The sequence below is a fragment of the Salmo salar genome, chromosome ssa09, assembly GCF_905237065.1.
Source record: "Salmo salar chromosome ssa09, Ssal_v3.1, whole genome shotgun sequence".
NCBI lineage: Eukaryota > Metazoa > Chordata > Actinopteri > Salmoniformes > Salmonidae > Salmo > Salmo salar.
This window is the reverse complement of record NC_059450.1, coordinates 132,029,910-132,051,451: the sequence shown is the minus strand read 5'-3', so window position 1 is coordinate 132,051,451 and position 21,542 is coordinate 132,029,910. Positions and strand designations below refer to the sequence as shown.

At 45.1% G+C, this 21,542-nt stretch overlaps 2 protein-coding genes across 6 annotated transcripts; both read right to left on the bottom strand.

The window, feature by feature from the left end:
- Positions 1–231: 231 nt before the first annotated feature.
- On the bottom strand, positions 232–4,362 carry LOC106613033 (suppressor of cytokine signaling 5). Of its 2 annotated transcripts, none has more exons than XM_014214909.2 (2): positions 4,275–4,362; positions 232–2,334 (listed from the first exon to the last, which is right to left on the bottom strand). In XM_014214909.2, exon 2 carries the CDS (start codon positions 2,160–2,162, stop codon positions 513–515), a length of 1,650 nt encoding a protein of 549 aa, XP_014070384.1. In that variant the 5' UTR covers positions 2,163–2,334; positions 4,275–4,362; the 3' UTR covers positions 232–512. The 2 variants fall into 2 exon arrangements, with proteins under 2 accessions (XP_014070384.1, XP_014070385.1); XM_014214910.2 differs by lacking the exon at positions 4,275–4,362 and adding an exon at positions 3,738–4,115.
- A 407-nt stretch (positions 4,363–4,769) lies between these two features.
- LOC106613034 (protein Smaug homolog 2) lies at positions 4,770–21,292 on the bottom strand. Of its 4 annotated transcripts, XR_006771172.1 has the most exons (14): positions 20,637–21,292; positions 14,147–14,611; positions 13,500–13,970; positions 12,999–13,229; positions 12,484–12,614; positions 12,095–12,181; positions 11,519–11,798; positions 11,009–11,094; positions 10,476–10,591; positions 10,139–10,340; positions 9,580–9,706; positions 8,534–8,617; positions 8,157–8,322; positions 4,770–7,908 (listed from the first exon to the last, which is right to left on the bottom strand). XR_006771172.1 is itself a non-coding variant. In XM_014214911.2 (13 exons), exons 2-13 carry the CDS (start codon positions 14,340–14,342, stop codon positions 8,294–8,296), a joined length of 2,040 nt encoding a protein of 679 aa, XP_014070386.1. In that variant the 5' UTR covers positions 14,343–14,611; positions 20,637–21,292; the 3' UTR covers positions 4,770–8,293. The 4 variants fall into 4 exon arrangements, 3 of the variants coding, with proteins under 3 accessions (XP_014070386.1, XP_014070390.1, XP_014070389.1); XM_014214911.2 differs by having other exon boundaries at positions 4,770–8,322; XM_014214915.2 differs by having other exon boundaries at positions 4,770–8,322; positions 12,505–12,614.
- Positions 21,293–21,542: the final 250 nt, after the last annotated feature.

Here is a 21,542-nt window from a genome sequence, read left to right as displayed (position 1 = left end):
AAAGGAATGACACAAAATATTTTTAAAAATGTATTTGCAAATGGTTTATACCACCAGCCAGGTTCTCAGCAGTTTCCCAGCAGGTTGCCATTCATATACAGCCTATATTTGGCAATGGTAATTAACTGACCCATTATTAAACCTGTATGTGCTCCTTAACTCATCCACCAAACCAGCCTGGATTCTGTTCACGTCAACCCAAAGAATTGATACATCCTCTCACACATGGTGTATCATTAGGATAATTCTGAAGTTTATTGTGAGCGGAGAAAAATGTGTATGTGCATCGTAATTGAATTAACATAATATCCACAGAGTTTAAGTGTAAGACGTCATATACAGCAAATAATAAATAAAACAGGTAGCTAGGTATACAGTGAATGCAGTAGGTAAGTATGTTAATTTTTTTTTAAATGGAGTGAGTCAACTGGTTGTCCACTGAGCGAGGCCCGCCTCCATTGAGTGTTTAGTTAGTAACCTAGTTGTGGTTCACTTCCACCAGAAGGTCTTTGTTATTCCCACCAGGTGTCCATCCTCCGTACCCTCACCCTCTGCTTGTAATGGTACTCCTTCAGGTGTTTCTTCAGGGTGTGGGGGATGGGCAGCACGTTGATGCCGTCGTAGGTGGTGCGGCTGCTGATCACCGCCCTGCACACGTGCTGCAGGCTGAAGGGCAGGGTGCGGTGGATGGGGTTGGACAGCAGAGGCTCGAAGAACATGCAGGAGTTGGGGTCCTTGTAGTGCTCCAGCAGCCCCGTGACGGTGGGCGCGTGGAACACACTTGGGTCGTGCACGTCGAAGCTGAAGTTGTGGTTCCACTGCTCGATGCGGGCGTGCAGCGAGCGGCCGTAGCGGCGGAAGCTGACGGAGAAGAGGTAGTCTTCCTGGGCTGAGTCGCGGAGGAGGAAGGTGCCCTCTGGCTTGCCCTCCAGCAGAGTCTCGGCCTCATAGCGGTCCATCACACCCCAGTAGCAGGGTAGGTTAGTGATCTGCAGCAGGTCAGGCACCAGACAGTGGATGTAGTCGATCTGGGTGTGGATGCGATAGCCGTCCTGAGTAGGGGGACCCTCAGCCTGGGGAACGGCAGCTCTGGTTGGCTGGAGGCTGGCTGTGACCTCAGGGTCATCCACTGGGTCATGGACAGAAGCAGCCTCACAGACAGGGACCAAGGCAGATGCTGAGGCAGAAGAGGAGGAGGCCACGGCCACCACCTCATCCAGAGTGTCCAGACAGCTCTGCAGCAGGAGCTGGTGCTGCTGCTGCCTCTGGAGAAGCAGCTGCTGTTGCTGGTGAATGGTAGCCCTGTCGTCCCCTGCCAGCTCATTCATACCATGGGCCAGTTTGGGCCCCAGCTTGTACAGAGGGTTGATCTGGGCCGTCACCTCAAACGTGTGGATCTCTGCGTTGGGAGGTGGCTCCACGCCTTGCTCGATGCTGATGCGCCTGCACTCTCGCAACCGGTCATCCACATCCTCCACCACGGCGGCCATGTTTGAGGCAGAGGCACTAGCGCTAACCACCAAGGTGTCCACTATAGGAGGTGTGGAGATGGGGGCTGTGTGCTGCTTGATGAGGTACCACTTCTGAGCCAGCTCGGTGCCTGCAGCGAAGGGACAGTCGTCCAGCATGAGTTCACTAAGGTGGATCTTGCGGCGCGAGGAGGCAGCTCCTACAGCAGCTGCAGCTTGTGGCATGAAGACCTGCTGAGTGGAACTGGACAATGATGGCGATGGAGTGTTGGTCTTTATGGGGAAACACTGCCCCATGGCATCCTGGATCTTTTGGCGGAGTGTGCGACTGCCACCTGCCCCCCTGCCCTCAGCCTCACTGGCTGGTGGCTCAGCTGTCCCCTGTGCCAGCCTGGCTGTCCCCCTGTCCTGGCTGAGTGAAGTGACCCCCTCCAGGCCCTGCCATCTCCTGCCCTCCTTCAGGGGAGAGGAGGAGCAGCGGTCCCTGGGCTCCAGACCAGTCAGCAGGTCCCCATACTCAAACCCATCACTGACAGGCCGCTCCGCAGCTTGCTGCTCATGGCACGTCTGGCCTTTTTTCTTTCCTCTTCCACCGGCATCTCTTCTCTCCTCAGACCGGCTCTGTCTCACCTTGGGACGGGCACCCCGCTCCCTGTCTTTCCCACGATCGCCTGACTCCTTCGGTTGAGACATGTCAGGTTAATTACGGGCTGGAATAATGGTTGTTGCAGTCAGGTCGGCTGCAGGGAAAATGTGACTGATGATTTGTGGCTGCAGTCAGTTCTCAGAAGCAAGCCCTCCCATTCAGAATCTTTCCAAAGGCTGTCAATAACATGTCCCATGCATCACTGTCAGTCACTTGGGGCTACAAGATAAACAAAAAAACAGAGTTTCTCTTAGCTGCAGCAATTAGGAGCAAACAATTATATACATAAAAAAAAACTAAGGTCTATAAGCAAGATTGTTTATTAATTAACAATGTAAACCTTTTTATAAAATTTGTTTTGTTGCTGCACCCTGACAGCAAAGATAACCCCTGATCTACAAGATGGGTTCCCAAAGTGGGGTCAAAGTGCACCATAAGAATGCTATTTTGTGTGGCCAATAAAAATAAAATAAAAATATATATATATATATATATTAAAAATCCAAAAAATAAATTCGGTGTAACACTATCATTCCACTAGTACTGTAGATATACATATAGCTCCTTTAATCTATAATTCATGTTCTTAACCCTGGGCAACATGGGCATGGGAGGCTCGCAGGGATATTGGTATCCACAGTAGTCCACCATTGAACAATGTATGAACAATGTATAAATATACATTGTTCAACTCAACACTTCTTGTAATTACCCTTAAAAAAAAGAAATCAACATAAAATGCACTGTAATTCAAGCTTTGTAACTGCCATGAGACTGTGTAGAATTGCAGGATTAGAGGTTTAAAGCTGCAACAACAAAAAGGCTCTCTGCCTCATGATTTTTTTGTAGAATTGCAGAAAATTAGCTTGAAACTGGAAAAAATTATAATAACATTTTTGCTAAAACATTTCCTTCCTAGGGGCCAAGACTTGGTTCGTCCAGCCATGCACTGCCAAAGTCATAGTAAAACTACTTGTATCCTATACTTTCTCACTCAAATTGTGTTCCGATTATGAGAGGGTTCCTGATGAATTTGCAGTGGTGTAAAGTACTTAAGTAAAAATACTTTAAAAACTAGTATTTTTGGGGGTATCTGTACTTTACTATTTGTATTCTTGACAACTTTAACTTCACTACATTCCTAAAAAAAATATATACTTTTTACATTTTCGCTGACACTCAAACAAATACTCGTTACATTTTGAATGCTTAGCAGGACAGCGAAATGGTCCATTTCATGCACTTTAAGATGAAATCCCTCGTCATCCTACTGCCTCTGATCTGGCAGACTCACTAAATACACATGCGTAATTAGTAAATGTCTGACTGCTGGTGTGTTCCCCTGGCTAGCCGGCGTAAATAAAATACAAAATAAGAAAACTGATGTCTGGTTTGCTTAATATAAAAAATGTGCAATTATTTATACTTTTCCTTCTGATACTTTAGTATATTTGAGAAATTACACTTATGATACTTAAGTATATTTAAAACCAAATACTTTTAGACTTACACTCAAGTAGTATTTTACTGGGTGACTTTCACTTGAGTCATTTTCTATTAAGGTAATCTTTACTTTTACTCAAGTATGACAATTAGGTAATTCACAGTGGTGGAAAAAGTACCTATCACAAAAGGGGTCCCGGGCTCCGGAAAGTTTGAGAACCCCTATAGCAGATAAATGACTTTCTCTCTTCCTTGATAACGGAGATCTACGCGTTCTTTTATAGCTGGATGCAGGAGATGCGATTGAAGCGGTGCCCCTGGCTAGCCAGTTAACGTTAGCTACTAGCTAAACGTCTTTGTTGCATTAACCTAGCATCTATCTGAAACATATCAGGCATCACTCTTTTCCTTAGCAAGACGCGTTAGCTTACTCTAACCTCAGAAAAAAAACAATATCGAACATTTGTTTCATAACAAAAACACTTAGAGGATGTCACAAAGACCAACTAAAATGTGGTAAAACTTAACTAAAATAGTTCATGATAACGGAAACAAGTTTGCTTGTTGAGCTAACCGAGAAGGCAAAATCCAGAAAAAAAAAAAAAGGTTGTCACTCACAAATATTCCACAAGAATGTTCGTGAAGTCTCTCCTTATTTGCCCGTATTGTTATACTGTAATGCAAATGTGTTATTACGATCAGATCAATTTACTTACCTTAAAAAAACTGTATTCTTTGCTGCTCTCCAAAAGATAGCTAGTTAGTAACGTTAAAACCAGGAAACGGAAAAGTTCAACCCGGAAGTACAAATCCTTTTCAAAATAAAAGCCCACATAGTAAATTAATGTAATCCATAACACAGGACATTTCAAATCAAACGTATTGAAAATGAATGAATGCACAGGCAGTTGATATGTTGTAGCATGTACATTTTGACTGAGTGAGTCTCCTGATGTTGACTAGCTAGGCATGTAGTGTACTGCAATGGAATGTACTGACGGCACCATCACATTCCAAACGCCGCTCTGGATAAGAGCGTCTGCTAAATGACTAAAATGTAAATGTCATACACACTTGTAACCCATAGGTATGATAAATAAATGACCTATGATACGGCTGTATGCAACTGTTGCAAAGTGTCTTAAATAATATATTCAAAACTGTGAAAAGGAAACACTGATGATACCACAAACATGAGTCACGTAGCAAAAAAAATTTAACTCTTTTATTTGGACTGTCATCTGATCAATACTGTAGTTCAGATCATTCAAACATAATGTGTGACAGTAAAAAAGTAGCTTGTGTAAGCATGGGATGCAAACTGTTCATTCATAAAACATTAGAAAAATGTTTGGGGAGTCATTAAAATTAAATATAAATTGTACAAGACAGAGATGCAAAAAAAAAATTGAAAAGCCTACAACGTACTGCTTATTTATTATGCCAGGCAGGGACATTGACCACATCTGACAGGCCACTTGGGAGAAGGAGTCTCATGTATGACAGGCTGGTTATGTACCTCATAATTCTGCTTGGCATGTGAAAATAAAGCCAGACTCATGAAGTGCATTTTCTAACCAATTTCATGCTTCACTGAAATGTAAACACGGGGGTAAACATATTCCTTCACCCATTGTTAGTGTTGGGCTAGACTTGCACATATAGTATTATGACTCAGATTGGCTATTTCATCCCCCTCTGCATCCTAAACCACTGGCATGTGCAAACTCAATTTAGCCTCGCCGAAAGAACTAAGACTTTTCTACAACGGGACTGGCTACCCCATACGTGGAGGAATTACTTCAGGTGCCATTGTGTGTATTGCGACAGGGATAGGAAATGACAACCTGAGCCATATTACATGTCATGCTAGTATCAATTATCAGTTTAATAGCTTAGATTGAGATCATTGGTTGCCTATCTAAACCTGAAATTTGTGAGAAAAAAAATGTAACCATTCTACTCTCTTTGTGGGAATGAATCTAATGTATTCATAAAGTCATATCTATCCAAGAGCCAGCTCAGAGGAAAACCATGACTAGGACACTACTCAGGCTCAACAGCCAAATCAGAGAGAGGAAGCTGTCGCTGTGCATTTCAGGTGACATCAACTGTTAATCAGCCTGCGGCATCTGACAGTTCAAACCCACAAGGCCAGGCAATATCAGTCTTCACTTGCCACTCAAAAACTTTAGGAGCGCAGAGCAAAGGGTACACAACATACCCTCATACAGGTCTCACTCACTAGACACTATCTAGTCTAGTGAGAATCATGATTACAGCGAGTAGATAAGCAGCTGAACTGAGGGGGTAGAAGGCATCTGTCATTCTCTACCCAGCCCTCTCATGTGGTAGAAGGCTTAGCGACGTGCTTTAGGCCTTACATACTGAGACAGCATATTTACGAGCACTGAAGTGCCAACAGTCTTATTTTCGGACCCATCATTACACATCGCAGAAGATGAAATGGGCACTCCCAGAGGGAGGTAAACAGTGCTGTTAGGAGGTATCAACATTGAACTCCAGTCCCATCATCTCTGCTCTCTGGAGGATTTGTAGACATTAAGCACTACCATGACTGTGCCAAACTACCCTCTCTCAATATCTACAACAATCGTTCAATTAGTGTGGGGGAAAAACATGCAATTCTAGAAAAAAAACAGACGCTCTTAAAATGAAGGGAGTAGTAAAAAAAAAAAAAAAAAAAAATGAGTCGTGCTGGTAAATAACCATGTTTACTAAACAAATAGACCAGCTATGGCTCTGCAGAAATAAAATGCGAATGGATATCCCTGCCTCGTGATGCAACCAAAGGTGATCCAAACGTTAAGACCATATACATACATGCACCTCCGCTCTGCCACATTCAAAGACAGAGGTTGTATAAGAGTTTCTGATTCAACACTGATACCACAAAATAAGTGTTAGGGTTTTACAACTGGAACACATAGAGACCCAAACAGGACATATTTCAAGCACCTTAAAATATAAGCCAGAATAGATTCCCACCCTACGCTTTCTTACAGCTGCACTGGGGTTGGACAGCCTTCCAGTTTAGATTAAGCCACCGCGGAGCCGGACGCGAGATGTGGCTCGGAAAACGTACCCCAATCCAGGGATGAGAAATGCGTTGTACTCCAAATTGTCCCATTATCCCAACTGTTACACCGAAAATATTGAACGACTGCTAGTTTTTCGTCCTCCTGGTAGGTAGCAGAAGCCACAGCAGCCATTTTGGAATTGCAGTGTCAGCCACTCAGCTCCTTCGTCGTTCAACGCGACATGCCAGTCCATAATAGCTGCTGTGGCTACTGCTGGCTAGCAGGACGACGAAAACGGCAGTTTACTTAAAAACGATCAGTTGTTTAATCTTCGATGTATCAGTTGAGATAATAGGACAATTCCGAGTACATCACATTTCTCATCCCTGGATTGGGGTACGTTTTCTCACGCCGGCTCCTCTGTGTCTTAATCAAAACAGGGAGGCTGTCCAACCCCAGTGCAGCTGTAAGTAAGCGCAGGGTGGGAATCTATTCTGGCTACTTAAAAAGTATGATTCCGCAGATCTCCACACAGGCTGTTGAGGAGAGGGCAGGGTGAGGTGGGTACTGGTTCATTCTGAGTGGCAGAGACGGTGCTTCCTTTGCATTTTTCAGGACCAGTCATAATGGGGCCTCAGGGTAGAAGGTGAATTCATTAAGCTTCCTCACCCAGTATAACATAGGGAGGTAACTACTTGAAAACACATGCGCCAACAGCTCCCCTTGGATTTTTTTCCATTTTCTTTACCAATGCAAGTTCTCACAGCCCCCACAGAAGAAACCTCCCCAGTCCTTTTTCAACCCTGTGGGGTTTTCCCTCTGCCCTTAACTTGCAAATGAGATTCATCATCATTTTTGTAGTAGGGCAAAAATATCAATGCGGACAAGTTGCAGCCGGCATGCTACGTTCAAACCGCCATTGTTTTAACAATTACCATGTCTAATGTCGCATTGGCCACTCCAAACATCAGTCTAACATAGATATTCACACAGAGCCCTTCTCTTTGGCCTAGTAGAGGTGAGGAGGTGTCAGAGCCAGTAATACCCATGTTGGGTATGTGAGGGGAATGAGCCAGGGTGTTGGTGTGTCCACTGTCAGGGCCTAACTAGCTCTGGCTGTAGCAGGGTGGTTGTGTAGACAGCTGTAGTTGTGTTCAAGGATCAGAGCCATGCTACAGGCTGGTCATGTGTGGGATTCTGTTCTAGTGCCCAATTGGGAGGCCAAGTGCCTTACTCCTGGTTGGGAGACCCTGACCATACAGTTAAAGTATCTGGGGGTGTAAGGCGTGGCTCTGCGTGGATTTTTTTTCTGGGAGGAAAAGGGGAGAAACATGTAAGTTAGAAACCCCTTAAGACAGCACCAATCCTCCATTTTCCTCTCAAAGCCCAACACTCGGAGCATCAATCTGCTCCTTTTAATGTCACAGACCTGCAGAAGACATTGAGCAGGTTGCACAAGTAACCTCTTCTCCCTCCTGTAATATAATAGTCATCTGTATTCCATTTATAATAAACTCAGTTAAGTATAATAAAGTAGAAAAATATCAGAGAACATACACTGTTAGTTGTCGTTTTGTAGTGACCATTTCGCTTTCTTTTTTAAGCATATATTTTTGTGCTGGGCAAGAGGAACTGAACAGGCCTCAGTTGAAGTGAAGTGTCAGTTTGGTTTCTTCCTTTCACTGCTTTTAATTTCATATTGTTGATGTTCGGTCCATTCCATCTACAGGAAGGAGGATTGGGAAAAAAATAGATGAAAAAATAAACATGTATTTTGATTTCAAATCGTAATGTTATTTCACTCTCTGCCTAATCCAAATGACACCATTCAATAACATCAGAAAAGTCCAGGACACCTAAATGTGGTTTTAAATATCAGTGTCATACACTCCCACATCCAACTTCTTGGAAGTAAGGCGTGTGTTTTCACTCACCCCCTAAGGCATGCTCTGTCATACTGAGGCACAGTGACTCCAGGGTGGGGTTGATCTCCAGGTCTGCACCTGGAACTTGGCATTCTGGGAGAGGAGAGACAGGTCACTCTGTTATCTTGTGTGTGTACTATATCTGGACCATTAATCACACTTTAAAAAAATGGCAGATGCATTAGATATGGAGCCGTGTGAATGCGGTTTGTATGGAGATGTGGGTGGGATGCGTAAGCCGGTGTAAAATTGGGTTTAAAGGCTGTGGGTGAGATGTATAAAGGCCGTGTATGATTGGGTTTGGAAGGAGATGTCGCTGGGATATAAAAGGAAATGTGAATAAAGGTTGCAGTGAGACATGGAGGGTATGTGTAAAAAGACAGTGGGAATAGAGATTGGAGCACGGTGTGGATGGTATGTGTAAGACAGTGTATATGATGTTTAGGACTCTAATTCTCTCTTTCTCTCGGAGGAGGACCTGAGCCCTAGGACCATGCCTCAGGACTACCTGGCATGATGACTCCTTGCTGTCCCCAGTCCACCTGGCCGTGCTGCTGTTCTGCCTGCGGCTATGGAACCCTGACCTGTTCACCGGATGTGCTACCTGCTGTTTTCAACTCTCCAGAGACAGCAGGAGCGGTAGAGATACTCTCAATGACCGGCTATGAAAAGCCAACTGACATTCACACCTGAGGTGCTGACCTGTTGCACCCTCGACAACCACTGTGACTATTATTATTTGACCATGCTGGTCATTTATGAACATTTGAACATCTTGGCCATGTTGTTATAATCTCCACCCGGCACAGCCAGAAGAGGACTGGCCACCCCTCATAGCCTGGTTCCTCTCTAGGTTTCTTCCTAGGTTTTGGCCTTTAGGGAGTTTTTCCTAGCCACCGTGCTTCTACACCTGCATTGCTTGCTGTTTGGGGTTTCAGGCTGGGTTTCTGTACAGCACTGTGAGATATCAGCTGATGTAAGAAGGGCTTTATAAATCCATTTGATTTAGAAGTGGTTGGGGTGATGTTTGGGGGAAGGGGGTGCTAGGATCCTACCTTGCTGCTGGAACAGGAGCATGGTTTGCGGGGAGGTGTGGACAGGGAGTGAGTGGGTCCGTTGCACGGAGCTGCGACTCTGGCTTGGCATGCTGTTGCTGCCCCCAGGGTTGGCAAACCACAGGTTCTACAGAGACAACAGAACATCAACTCACATCAAACATGTTGTACACCGTGTTAGTCTTCCCAGCACGATGATTACAGAGAGACTCTTCCAGCTATGATAATGAACCAATGCATACCAAAATGCAGTGCCTAACCCACGTGTTGCCCTGGGTATTGCATTGATTAACCTGTCAACACTTTCTGTAGTTGCACTTGTTTATCTGTCAAAACAAATGTTGTCTAAGGATAGTTCATCACTATGGGGGTACAATAACGTGTAGATCAATATAATCTGATGTCAAATCTAATGTTGGCTAACTAGCTGCAACCCTCAATGACAAAGACTTCTTATAAAATGTATTATCTTGTGAATGAATCTGACTTTTCTATATGTGAACTTCAGTGTCTGTATTCAATGCCCCCAGACTATATGACATCCCATCCTATGACTAACCTGTCTGCCCTGGCCTGGCAGTGTGGGGCTGGTGAGGGTGTGGCGTGGGGAAGCAACCCCGATGCCACCTGGACTCAGGAGCCCCATGCGCCCGGCAGTGAGGCCACGAGGGGGCATCTGGAATGACCTCTGCCCCCTACGTGCCAGACCCCCAGCACTCACAGAGCCTGCTGTGGGGAGGGAGTTGGACCCATATGCCCAGCTAGAGGCAGAGAGAACAGTTGTCAGACAGAGCCCTGGGGGAAATCCAGATGGATGTATAGATGGATAGAGAGAGACTCTCAGCTGCCATGACAGAAGAGTGATCAAAAGGAGAAGAGAAGTCCAGTTATCTTACCCTTTCTGTCGGTACACAGGCATGTCCAGCATGGCTTTCCTTGGGAACAAGCGGAGCAGTTTGAGAACCTGCTGCTTCCAGGAGACCAGTCTCTTCCTCTGAGTCTCTGTGAAAGCCTGAAATAAATAAATAAATAAAGAGAGAAAAAGCGAAAGAGATAGAAGAAATTCAGAGGTGAGAGAGAGAGGAGAGAGTGAGAGGTAAAAGAGAGAGTGAAACCCTGCACATCAAATACTTCACCCCAGTTGAGATACATATTTTAATTGGCGAGTGAGAAAGAGAGAGCAAGAGGGAGACAAGTGTTTGAACTCCTGGAAATGGTTCAAACATTGCAGCAAAAAAAAAAAAATAAAAATAAAAAATAAATAAAAATCTACCTTATATTTCTTTCTTAGCGCAGTGAAAATTCTCGATGTAACATACCATTGAGTAGTAGGTGCTGTTACACATAATTTGAAGTCCAAACCACCAGCTAGATGTATGTGAAAAGGTTGAAATGTTTATTTTCTAGATGTGATTCTGCGCGGTCTCACCTCATGTGTCAGACATTTCTCAATGAGCTGCAGGTAACAGCTGATATTCTCCTCGTCCGGTCTGGACACCAGTAGCTGAGTGCACACTGCAACACATGGACAGGAAGTTCACACAATGTTACATTACACCCACCCCCTCCAACACATGGACAGGAAGTTCACACAACGTTACATCACCCCCTCCAACACATGGACAGGAAGTTCACACAATGTTACATTACACCCACCCCCTCCAACACATGGACAGGAGGTTCACACAATGTTACATTACACCCACCCCCTCCAACACATGGACAGGAAGTTCACACAATGTTACATAACACCCACCCCCTCCAACACATGGACAGGAGGTTCACACAATGTTACATAACACCCACCCCCTCCAACACTCATTCCAAACAAAACACACCAGCACATCTCACAACAACAACAAACAAGCTCATCAATTGTCCAAACGCACGATATACATGTACACGTACTCAGCCATGTAAAAGCCTTGTCCTTTTTTACCTTTACCCATGACACGCGTGAACTGGCCAGCAATGTCGCGGTCTGAGATGGGTGTGGCTGAGGACTCCCCGTCGCAGGGAGGGGGGTTGTGGGGCTGGAAGCCCTCCTGGGCCAGGTCCTTGTCCTCCCCAGGGTTGGTGTGGTCTGAGGGAGATCCAGTCCCCTCCATATCTCTGTGGGAAACACTGGGAGGGCTGTAGCTGTAGACCTTGATGGGGGTGATGATGATCTGCTGTAGTTCCTGTAGGGCGTTACGCAGGTTGCCCCCCTCCAATATATCCTGTTGGATCAATCATAGCATTATCTTATTAGCAAAGCTGTCTTGAGGTGTGACAGGAAATTGTCATGAAACTCGCTGCTCAACTTTTCATTTGAAGAAAATGTGAGTGGTAGCATATCTACACTATTTGTGATTATTATAGTGGATATGGTCATTTACATTTCATTACATTTTTTACATCGAAGCCACAGGGATCCAAATGGAAACTAACAGTTAAGTTGTTGAGAACAACATTACCAGATAAAAATGCATCTGAAATGCTTTTAAAATAATAGTGGTGACAGCATGTGGTTTACCTTCTCTAAAGACTTGAGAACGCTTGGCCTCTCTCGCAGCTTCTGGACACTCAGGGCTATCTTGTGCCGAGCACCTTTGGTCACATTCTGGACGAAGAGTTAAAAGGAGGAATCACTGCTCAAAGCAACACGGACATCCAGATATCCAGTTACTAAATAACACTCCTGATCACCATCGGTTTCATTAAAGCTACGGAGCGGAGCCAAGACGGCATCGTTTATCTGCGCTGGGAGGCTGTGTATAACTGTAGGGTGCAGCGATACTTCATTTCATGGCTCATTGAGTGCTGAGGTATCACTATGCTGGAGAACAATAGATATGGCCTGCCTATTCAGCCCTGATGAGGAAGGCAGGGGAAAGAGAGGACTAACAAGAGAAGCTGACCAACCTGTGACAAACGATGACAAACCTGTGACTCCAGGTGGTGCTCTGTCAGAATCATCATCTCTTCATAAGTCATCTGGGAGAAAAGTGCTGCGTACTTATGAAGACGGAGGCTCTTCAGCCACATGGGCACATCTGAAACAGAAAGTAGAAAAACAACATGCTCAGAAGTTGTTATTCTTCTCCTGTTGAGTCCTTGTAACTCTAGTCCAAGACCAATGAGAAGGATAGATCTAACAAATATAGAGACGACTGTGGAATGCTTGACGCATCTGTGCGGTGCATGTCAAAATAAACACCTCAGATCTATTTGTTGGAGAACGCTGTCCTACTTATTTTTCATGGACATCTGGAGCACACGCAAACAACAAAACTGAAACGCTCGATAGCAGCCCACTGAAAAGGCAATTCCACCATTGCCAAGTGCAGTAGCCGTTGGCATGTCATGACTTTTCCCAGAGAAAATACCAACAATGTGATCACTTTGAACCCCTGGCGTGTTATGGTTGACCTCCTGACCTTTCATGCCACTGCCGTCCTCCTGGAAGGTGTTTCTGGAGCCCTGGTCCTCAGTCTGCTCGCTGCCTGAGGATGCCACACTACTCTGCGGGGACAGGGGCGCGTGGTCAAAGGCCTGTCGCCCCCCCAGGTCGTCCTGGCTCAGCCAATCTGCGCCACAGACCTGGGGACTGGAGGGGATCAGGGACAAGGACCTCTTCAGAGGACTGGCCTGGCCCATTTGACCCATGCCTGGCAGGGGACACAGGAGGGGCAGGATGTTATAGATAATCGCAGTAAACCATCCCTTTAACGAAGGCTAGGCCTATACAGAGAGACTATTTACAAAGACGTGACAATCATGACAAAGATCGCACACTAAATAGTTGAGCGTGATCACATAACTGAGATAACCAAAAAAAGTTGTATTGTATGTTTAGTATATTCCTATTCACCTCGACAACATATCCTCGACCATTTCTCTCCCTCACTCTGGCTTGGTAGGAAATGTGAGCCACTGACCTGCGTTGTTGCTGTTGATGGGCGAGGGCATCCCGCCCTGGAAAGACATGTGTCCATTCTGCCCTGCAGGGGAGGAGCTGGAGGAGGGGGGCTTGTCCAGCCAGCCGTGGCCAGGGTCCAGTCCCTCCGCGGAGCACGGCCACTCATCTGAGCCCTGACGGGGGTGGTAGGGGGGCCGGGAGGAGGGCGCTGGGTAGCCGCTGGAGAGGTGCTCCTCCAGGTGGTTAAGCCACATGGCCAGCGAGGTGCGGTCATCCAGGGTGGTGGCTGGGTGGATGAGGGCGTAGGACAGCAGCTGTCTGCTCTCCTCCACAAACAGGCTGCTCTCGATGGTGTGGCTCAGCACCTTCTGCAGCAGCTTCATGTACTCACACTTGGCCTCGCTGTTGCGGGGCTGCAGCAGGGGTAGGTGGGACAGCAGCAGGGACACCGCCTTCTCCATGGGTTCCTGGTGCCACTGGCTCACAATGTCTAGAGAGGGGAGGGACAGAGGGGCAGTTAATTACATGTAAAATACATTTTCACAGGTTGTAGGTCTATCTGTTACAAGGTTTTTACACTTTAAGATAAGGTGTACCGGTAATGCAACATGGCTAATCCAATAGGGTTTCAAATGTATCCTTCAGAAATCTGCAGTCATTAACTACCTGCATTGTTGGCCTCAGCCTCCAGGATGTGGATCTCAGTGCAGTCTGCCAGCCAGTGCTCCAGGCAGATGTGCAGGAAGCGGGCCTGGGTACGAGACGCTCTCTTCAGCAAGGAAAGAAGCGCCACCGTCTGCTCACACTCGTTCCAGCCCTTGAACCAGTCTGTCAGGATGCCCACCTGGTCTCGGAACATCATGGCGTGTTCCCAATGGGAAGGGGTTCGGGAATATGTGGGTGGGGGGTTAGGGGGAAGATTGCTTGCTCACACACAGGTTCACTCTGGCCCCGCTCAGCGGCTGCTTTTACACAACAGTCCTGGGATCCCCTCAAAGTGGAGCGAGGGGCCCTCACATGGTTCAGGTGCAGGAGATGGGGGTACTGAGGGGAGGGCGTGTTAAATCCAGCTGGTTGTGTCAGACAGGAGGGTTCTCTCTCAGGTGCATCAGTGTCAGCATCCTCCAAATCCTAACAAATCAACAGGGAAAAGTACATAAGGTACACTGAAAACAATATATAAACGCAACATGGACAGTATTGGTCCTATGTTTTATGAGCTGAAATAAAAGAAAACAGACATTTTCCATACACACAAAAAGCTTATTGCTCTCAAATTTTGTGCACAATTTTTTTTTTTTACATCCCTCTTAGTGAGCATTTCTCCTTTGCCAAGATAATCCATCCAGCTGACAGGTGTGGCATATCAAAAAGCTGATCATTACACAGGTGCACCTTGTGCTGGGGACAATAAAAGGCCTCTAAAATGTGCAGTTCAAATCAAACTGTCACATATGGCGAATACAACGAGTGTAGACCTTACCGTGAAATGCTTACTTACAAGCCCTTAACCAACAATGCAGTTCAAGAGTAAGAAAATATTTACCAAATAAACTAAAGTAAAAAATTAAATACAAAAATAATAAAAAAGTAACACAATAACATAAGAATAAAGAGGCGATATACATTGGGTACCGAATCAGTGTGCGGGGGTACAGGTTAGTTAAGGTAATTTGTACATGTTGGTTGGGGTGAAGTGACTATGCATAGATAATAAAACAGCGAGTTGCAGCAGTGTACAAAACAAATGGGGGGGGTCAACGTAAATAGTCCGGTGGCCATCTGATTAATTGTTCAGCAGTCTTATGGCTTGGGGGTAGAAGCTGTTAAGGAGCCTTTTGGTCCTAGACTTGGTGCTCCGGTACCGCTTGCCGTGCGGTAGCAGAGAGAACAGTCTATGACTTGGGTGACTGGAGTCTCCGACAATTTTATGGGCTTTACTCTGACACCGCCTATTATATAGGTCCTGGATGGCAGAAAACTTGGCCCTAGTGATGTACTTGGGCCGTACGCACTACCCTCTGTAGCGCCTTTACGGTCAGATGCCGAGCAGTTGCCATACCAGGCAGTGACGCAACCAGTCAGGACACTCAATGGTGCAGCTGTAGAACTTTGAGGATCTGGGGACCCATGCCAAATCTTTTCAGTCTCCTGAGGGGGAAAAGGTTTTGTCGTGCCATCTTCACGACTGTCTTGGTGTGTATGGACTATGATAGTTAATTGGTGATGTGGACGCCAAGGAACTTGAACACACTCGACCCGCTCAATTACAGCCCCGTCGATGTTGGAACTGTTCCACCCACCTTTTCCTGTAGTCTACGATCAGCTCCTTTGTCTTACTCACATTGAGGGAGAGGTTGCTGTCCTGGCACCACACTGCCAGTTCTCTGACCTCCTCCCTATAGGCTGTCTCATCGTTGTTGGTGATCAGGTCTACCACTGTTGTGTTGTCAGCAAACTTAATGGTGTTGGAGTAGTGTTTGCAAATGCAGTCGTGGGTACACAGGGAGTACAGGAGGGGACTAAGTACACACCCATGAGGGGCCCCAGTGTTGAGGATTAGCGTGGCAGACATGTTGTTGCCTACCCTTACCACCTGGAGGGCGGCCTGTCAGGAAGTCTAAGATCCAGTTGCAGAGGAAGGTGTTTAGTCCCAGGGACCTTAGCTTAGTGATGAGCTTTGAGGGCACTATGGTGTTGAACGCTGAGCTGTAGTCAGTGACCAGCATTCTCACATAGTTGTTCCTTTTGTCCAGGTGAGAAAGGGCATTGTGGAGTGCGATTGAGATTGTGTCATCTGGATCTGTTGGGGCGGTATGCAAATTGGAGTGGGTCTAGGGTATCTGGGAGGATGCTGTTGATGTGAGCCATGACCAGCCTTTCAAAGCACTTCATGGCCATCCTGCCAGCATTCAAAAGTGACCAAAACATCAGCCAGGAAGCATAGGAACTGAGAAGTGGTCTGTGGTACCCACCTGCAGAACCACTCCTTTATTGGGGGTGTCTTGCTAATTGCCTATAATTTCCACCTGTTGTCTATTCCGTTTGCACAACAGCATGTGAAATATATTGTCAATCAGTGTTGCTTCCTAAGTGGACAGTTTGATTTCACAGAAGTGTGATTGACTTGGAGTTACATTGTGTTGTTTAAGTGTTCCCTTTATTTTTTTGAGCAGTGTATATTTTTTAATAATAATAATAATAATAATAATAATAATAATATGTATATGTATAAAATGTATGCATTCACTACTGTAAGTCGCTCTGGATAAGAGCGTCTGCTAAATGACTAAAATGTAAATGTTGAAAGCGGCAGCTCTAGCCTTTAGCCCAATGCGGATCTGGCCTGTAATCCATGGCTTCTGGTTGGGATATGTACGTACAGTCACTGTGGGGACGACGTCATCGATGCACTTATTGATGAAACCGATGACTGAGGTGGTATACTCCTTAATGCCATTGGATGATTCCCGAAACATATTCCAGTCTGTGCTAGCAAAACAGTCCTGTAGCGTAGCATCCGCGTCATCTGACAACTTCCGTATTGAGCGAGTCACTGGTACTTCCTGCTTTAGTTTTTGCTTGTAAGCAGTTATCAGGAGGATAGAATTGTGGTCATATTTGCCAAATGGGAGGGCGGGGGAGAGCTTTGCATGCATCTCTGTGTGTGGAGTAAAGGTGGTCTAGAGTTTTTTCCTCTGGTTGCACATTTGACATGCTGGTAAAAATTAGGTTTAACTAATTTAATTTTGCCTGCATTAAAGTCCACGTTTGACAAAAAAAATCTCACTCTTTTGTCCATAATATTAATCTCATCATGTAGGCCAGGGATGGGCAACTTTGATGGCGCCCTCCTCCCGGCCCCCAAAAACAGAACTCATAAGGGGCCGCAGAGGGGCGGCAGGTAGCCTAGTGGTTAGAGCGTTGGGCCAGTAACCGGAAGGTTGCTGGATTGACTCCCTGAGCTGACAAGATAAAAGGCAGTTAACCCACTGTTCCCCGAAGACATGAATGTTGATTAAGGCAGCCCCCCCGCACCTCTCTGATTCAAAGGGGTTGGGTTAAATGCAGAAGACACATTTCAGTTGGACAACTGACTAGGTACCCCCCTTTGCCTTTCCCCAGTGGCTCGTGGGTCTGCGTACACACATCCTAAAACATTTTAGCGGTCCACCTCGTGACAGCGAAGATTTTTTTCTTTTTATACATTTTAAAGTTAATGTCCTGCAATTTTGCACATTTTGCCATGGGGCATAGAAATAATGTTGCCGTTTTAAAGCAATTTTTTTGCAATTCTACACAATTTCATTACTAAGTTCATGCAATTCTAGTCATTTTGCCATAGGGTGGAGGCAAATGTTTGCCGTTTTTAAGATGATAACTAATGATCAATGGGCCCCACCCTATTTGGTATTTCAACCATGCTTACTACAAGTTTAGATAGCTGCCCCCTAGACTAATTTACCAATCTAAAAACATTTTGCTGACATGGGCTAAATGAGTGGCTGTTGATGCACAACCAAATTCAAAATGTCACCTTGTGTATTCTTTTATTAATTGTCAACAGTAAGTTGAGACCTAGACTGAGTAACAGTCAAGGGCCTACAAACAGGGGGCCATGCGTGCCAGTTGCCCATCCCTGATGTAGGCACACTCATTATACAACGCAAACAGTTTTTGTGAGAAAACAAATCAGTAGAGTTAAAAATACAATAGAAACTCATTTAACTTTAATTTTTTATTCCATACATGGACATTTAACTGCAAAGGGTATTTTTATATGCACCACCTCATCATGTACAGCCTTTTATTTGCAACAAGTCAATTTGATGGAAACATCTCATGTTAAAATGAGAATATTGTTTTAATGCAAATTTTTGAATATTCACATGAAACTGTCCCAAATTGGATAGAAACCAAGCTAGTATTACATTTACATTACATTACATTTAAGTCATTTAGCAGACACTCTTATCCAGAGCGACTTACAAAATGGTGCATTCACCTTATGATATCCAGTGGAACAACCACTTTACAATAGTGCATCTAAATATTTTAAGGGGGGGGGGTTAGAAGGATTACTTTATCCTATCCCAGGTATTCCTTAAAGAGGTGGGGTTTCAGGTGTCTCCGGAAGGTGGTGATTGACTCTGCTGTCCTGGCGTCGTGAGGGAGCTTGTTCCACCATTGGGGTGCCAGAGCAGCTTACAGTTTTGACTGGGCTGAGCGGGAACTGTGCTTCCTCAGAGGTAGGGGGGCCAGCAGGCCAGTGGTGGATGAACGCAGTGCCCTTGTTTGGGTGTAGGGCCTGATCAGAGCCTGAAGGTATGGAGGTGCCGTTCCCTTCACAGCTCCGTAGGCAATCACCATGGTCTTTTAGCGGATGCGAGCTTCAACTGGAAGCCAGTGGAGAGAGCGGAGGAGCGGGGTGACGTGAGAGAACTTGGGAAGGTTGAACACCAGACGGGCTGCGGTGTTCTGGATGAGTTGTAGGGGTTTAATGGCACAGGCAGGGAGCCCAGCCAACAGCGAGTTGCAGTAATCCAGACGGGAGATGACAAGTGCCTGGATTAGGACCTGCGCCGCTTCCTGTGTGAGTTAGGGTCGTACTCTGCGAATGTTGTAGAGCATGAACCTACAGGATCGGGTCACCGCCTTGATGTTAGTGTTAGTATCACTCGGTTACCGTGGAATTGCCCTTCTACATTGTAGAGACAGTGTAAAGATGGTCTCTGTACAACACACTAATGCATATTCTTTATTTAGGCCAGCTAATCATAATGCAAGATAATCAGCTTCATGGTGAAGTGAAAGTAGAGCACATTATTACCAGCATCATCACTTCAGCATCAACACAGGTTACGGTGAAGAACTTCCATGCAGTATGCATGCACATTTATCCTGACCATTCAGCCAACATCTGTGTAAGTTTGATAAAGCCAACATCTAGGCCTAGCTGCCCAGTCAATCCATGAGTGTATTTGACTTGAAGCAACAACAACAAAAAAGACTACATAATCTCCATGCAATCTGTCATGTATTCTTAGCACAATACATAATATGTGATGACTTGCAATACAGCTTGTTACAGGGTAAAGTAATGACAGCTGTCATCCAACCCTCCCTGTATTACAATGACCACCTGAGTGGTGGGTATATACTGTAACTTGCTATGCCTAGTTGTTATGTAGCTAGGTTTCCTTCACATAAAATAAAACCAGACTGGTCTCATAGACTACACGTAACATAGTCAATGTAAATCCGAAGCGTTCTAATTAGTTATAATATGTTACGCTTGGTATGGTGAAATAAGACAGATGGTTAAGGAAAAAACAAAAGTCAAGCGGTTGGTCGCGGTGGATGGGCTGGCCGTATAACGAGAATGTCTAGCAACCCAAAGGTTGAGACTTAAAATCTCATCACCGACAACTTTAGCTAATTCGCAACTTTAACTAATTATTACATTGTAACTACTTAGCATGTTAGCCTACCCTTCCCATAACCTTAATTAACCCTTTAACCTAACTCCTAAACTGAATCCCTAACTCTAACCCCTAGCCGAGCTAATGTTAGTAAGCTAGTTAACGTTAGCCACCTAGCCAGAATCCACAAATTAATACATACCATACGAAACGTGACATATACTAAATGGGGTGTCTCGGATTTGCGTACAGAATAATACGAAAATCTCTGAAATCAGCCCAGCTAGCTACCTAGAGATATTTGTCCAAAAAACAACTTGATTTGATCACAAGAGCAGAACGTTACGTTAGTAGCCAAGCTCTGGCTAGGAGGGGCTGTATTAGTAGTAATGTTACCTAGCTAACAAGCAAGAGGGGTACTTATTCTAACTAGGCTAACGTTCCCGTAAGACACCAGTCCACTACCAAGTACCTACAGAGCTAATCATATAGCTAGTTTGTTGGTATACATAGTAATCTAACTAGCTGACGTTGGTAGATATGTCAACTCACGATCAAACAAAAGAGGGAATAAAACATTTTTACATTTAACGTTAGCTATCACAGCTAGCTAACGTTAACTCGCAGCCTTACATATGGTAAATTAGCCAGCTAACGTACGTTTGACCAGGCCATACATGTAGTTAGCTAACGTAGTTAGCCAATATAGTTAGTCAGAAAACGTAAAAACAAACCTGTGACAACGGTGACGTTTCCAGGGCACGGCTGTTGCAGTCTACTGCACAAGGGTGGATTTGATGGTCTAGGGGCAGTTAGTTAGCTAAATACTAACACCAGGCCTTTACCGATGGCTTTCACCATGTAAATGGACGAGGGATTCGGGATTTGTATTGTTTTTCAGTAGCGACGTTGCTATTGGAATGTCGCTGTATTTCTCATCTCGTTAAACGATATTACAGTCCTCGCGTTGCAAAGGTCCTCCATGGTCCATTTTGCAAAAAAAACACGGCAGGTTACATAAATGATATTCACATCCCACCCTTCAATTTCTAGCGGTTGGCTTGTTTACCTTTGTGAATTGTCACTTGTTAGCTCCCTAACCGATTAGATAGCCAACGTAGCCGCTAGATCGCTAGCAAGTAGCTATTTGCTTCATTTATAAACGCTGGATGAGGCGAAGATTTCGATCCAACAGTTGTCGTTGATTGCTTTGAAAATTATTTTCGGATTCTTAAAAAAAACCAAAAAAAAACATTTACAAGACTATCTATGACCAGAATATTTATTTGAACATAGAGACATATGGAAAGTACGCTTGGCAATATCTAGCTAGCCTACTTCGATTCAGACTTGAAGCAACGTCGGAAACCAACGTAATGGCGTTTGGGCGGGGTAAACAAAGAGAAAAGTGCCCCACCTAGCGGATGAAACGCACACACCACGCCTGGGCTGAAGTAGATGGATATGATCACAGATTACCCATTATACTGACCAGATACTAAAGTGGCCGCTGTAACAATGGAAATACGTTTCTTATAAAAAGGAAGGTAGTCGGAAGTGGGCAAGATCAGGTGGGACCATTCTAGCCAATGAGAGGGCAGATACGCGTGTGAATAAGAGGCACAACTCCGATATAACTG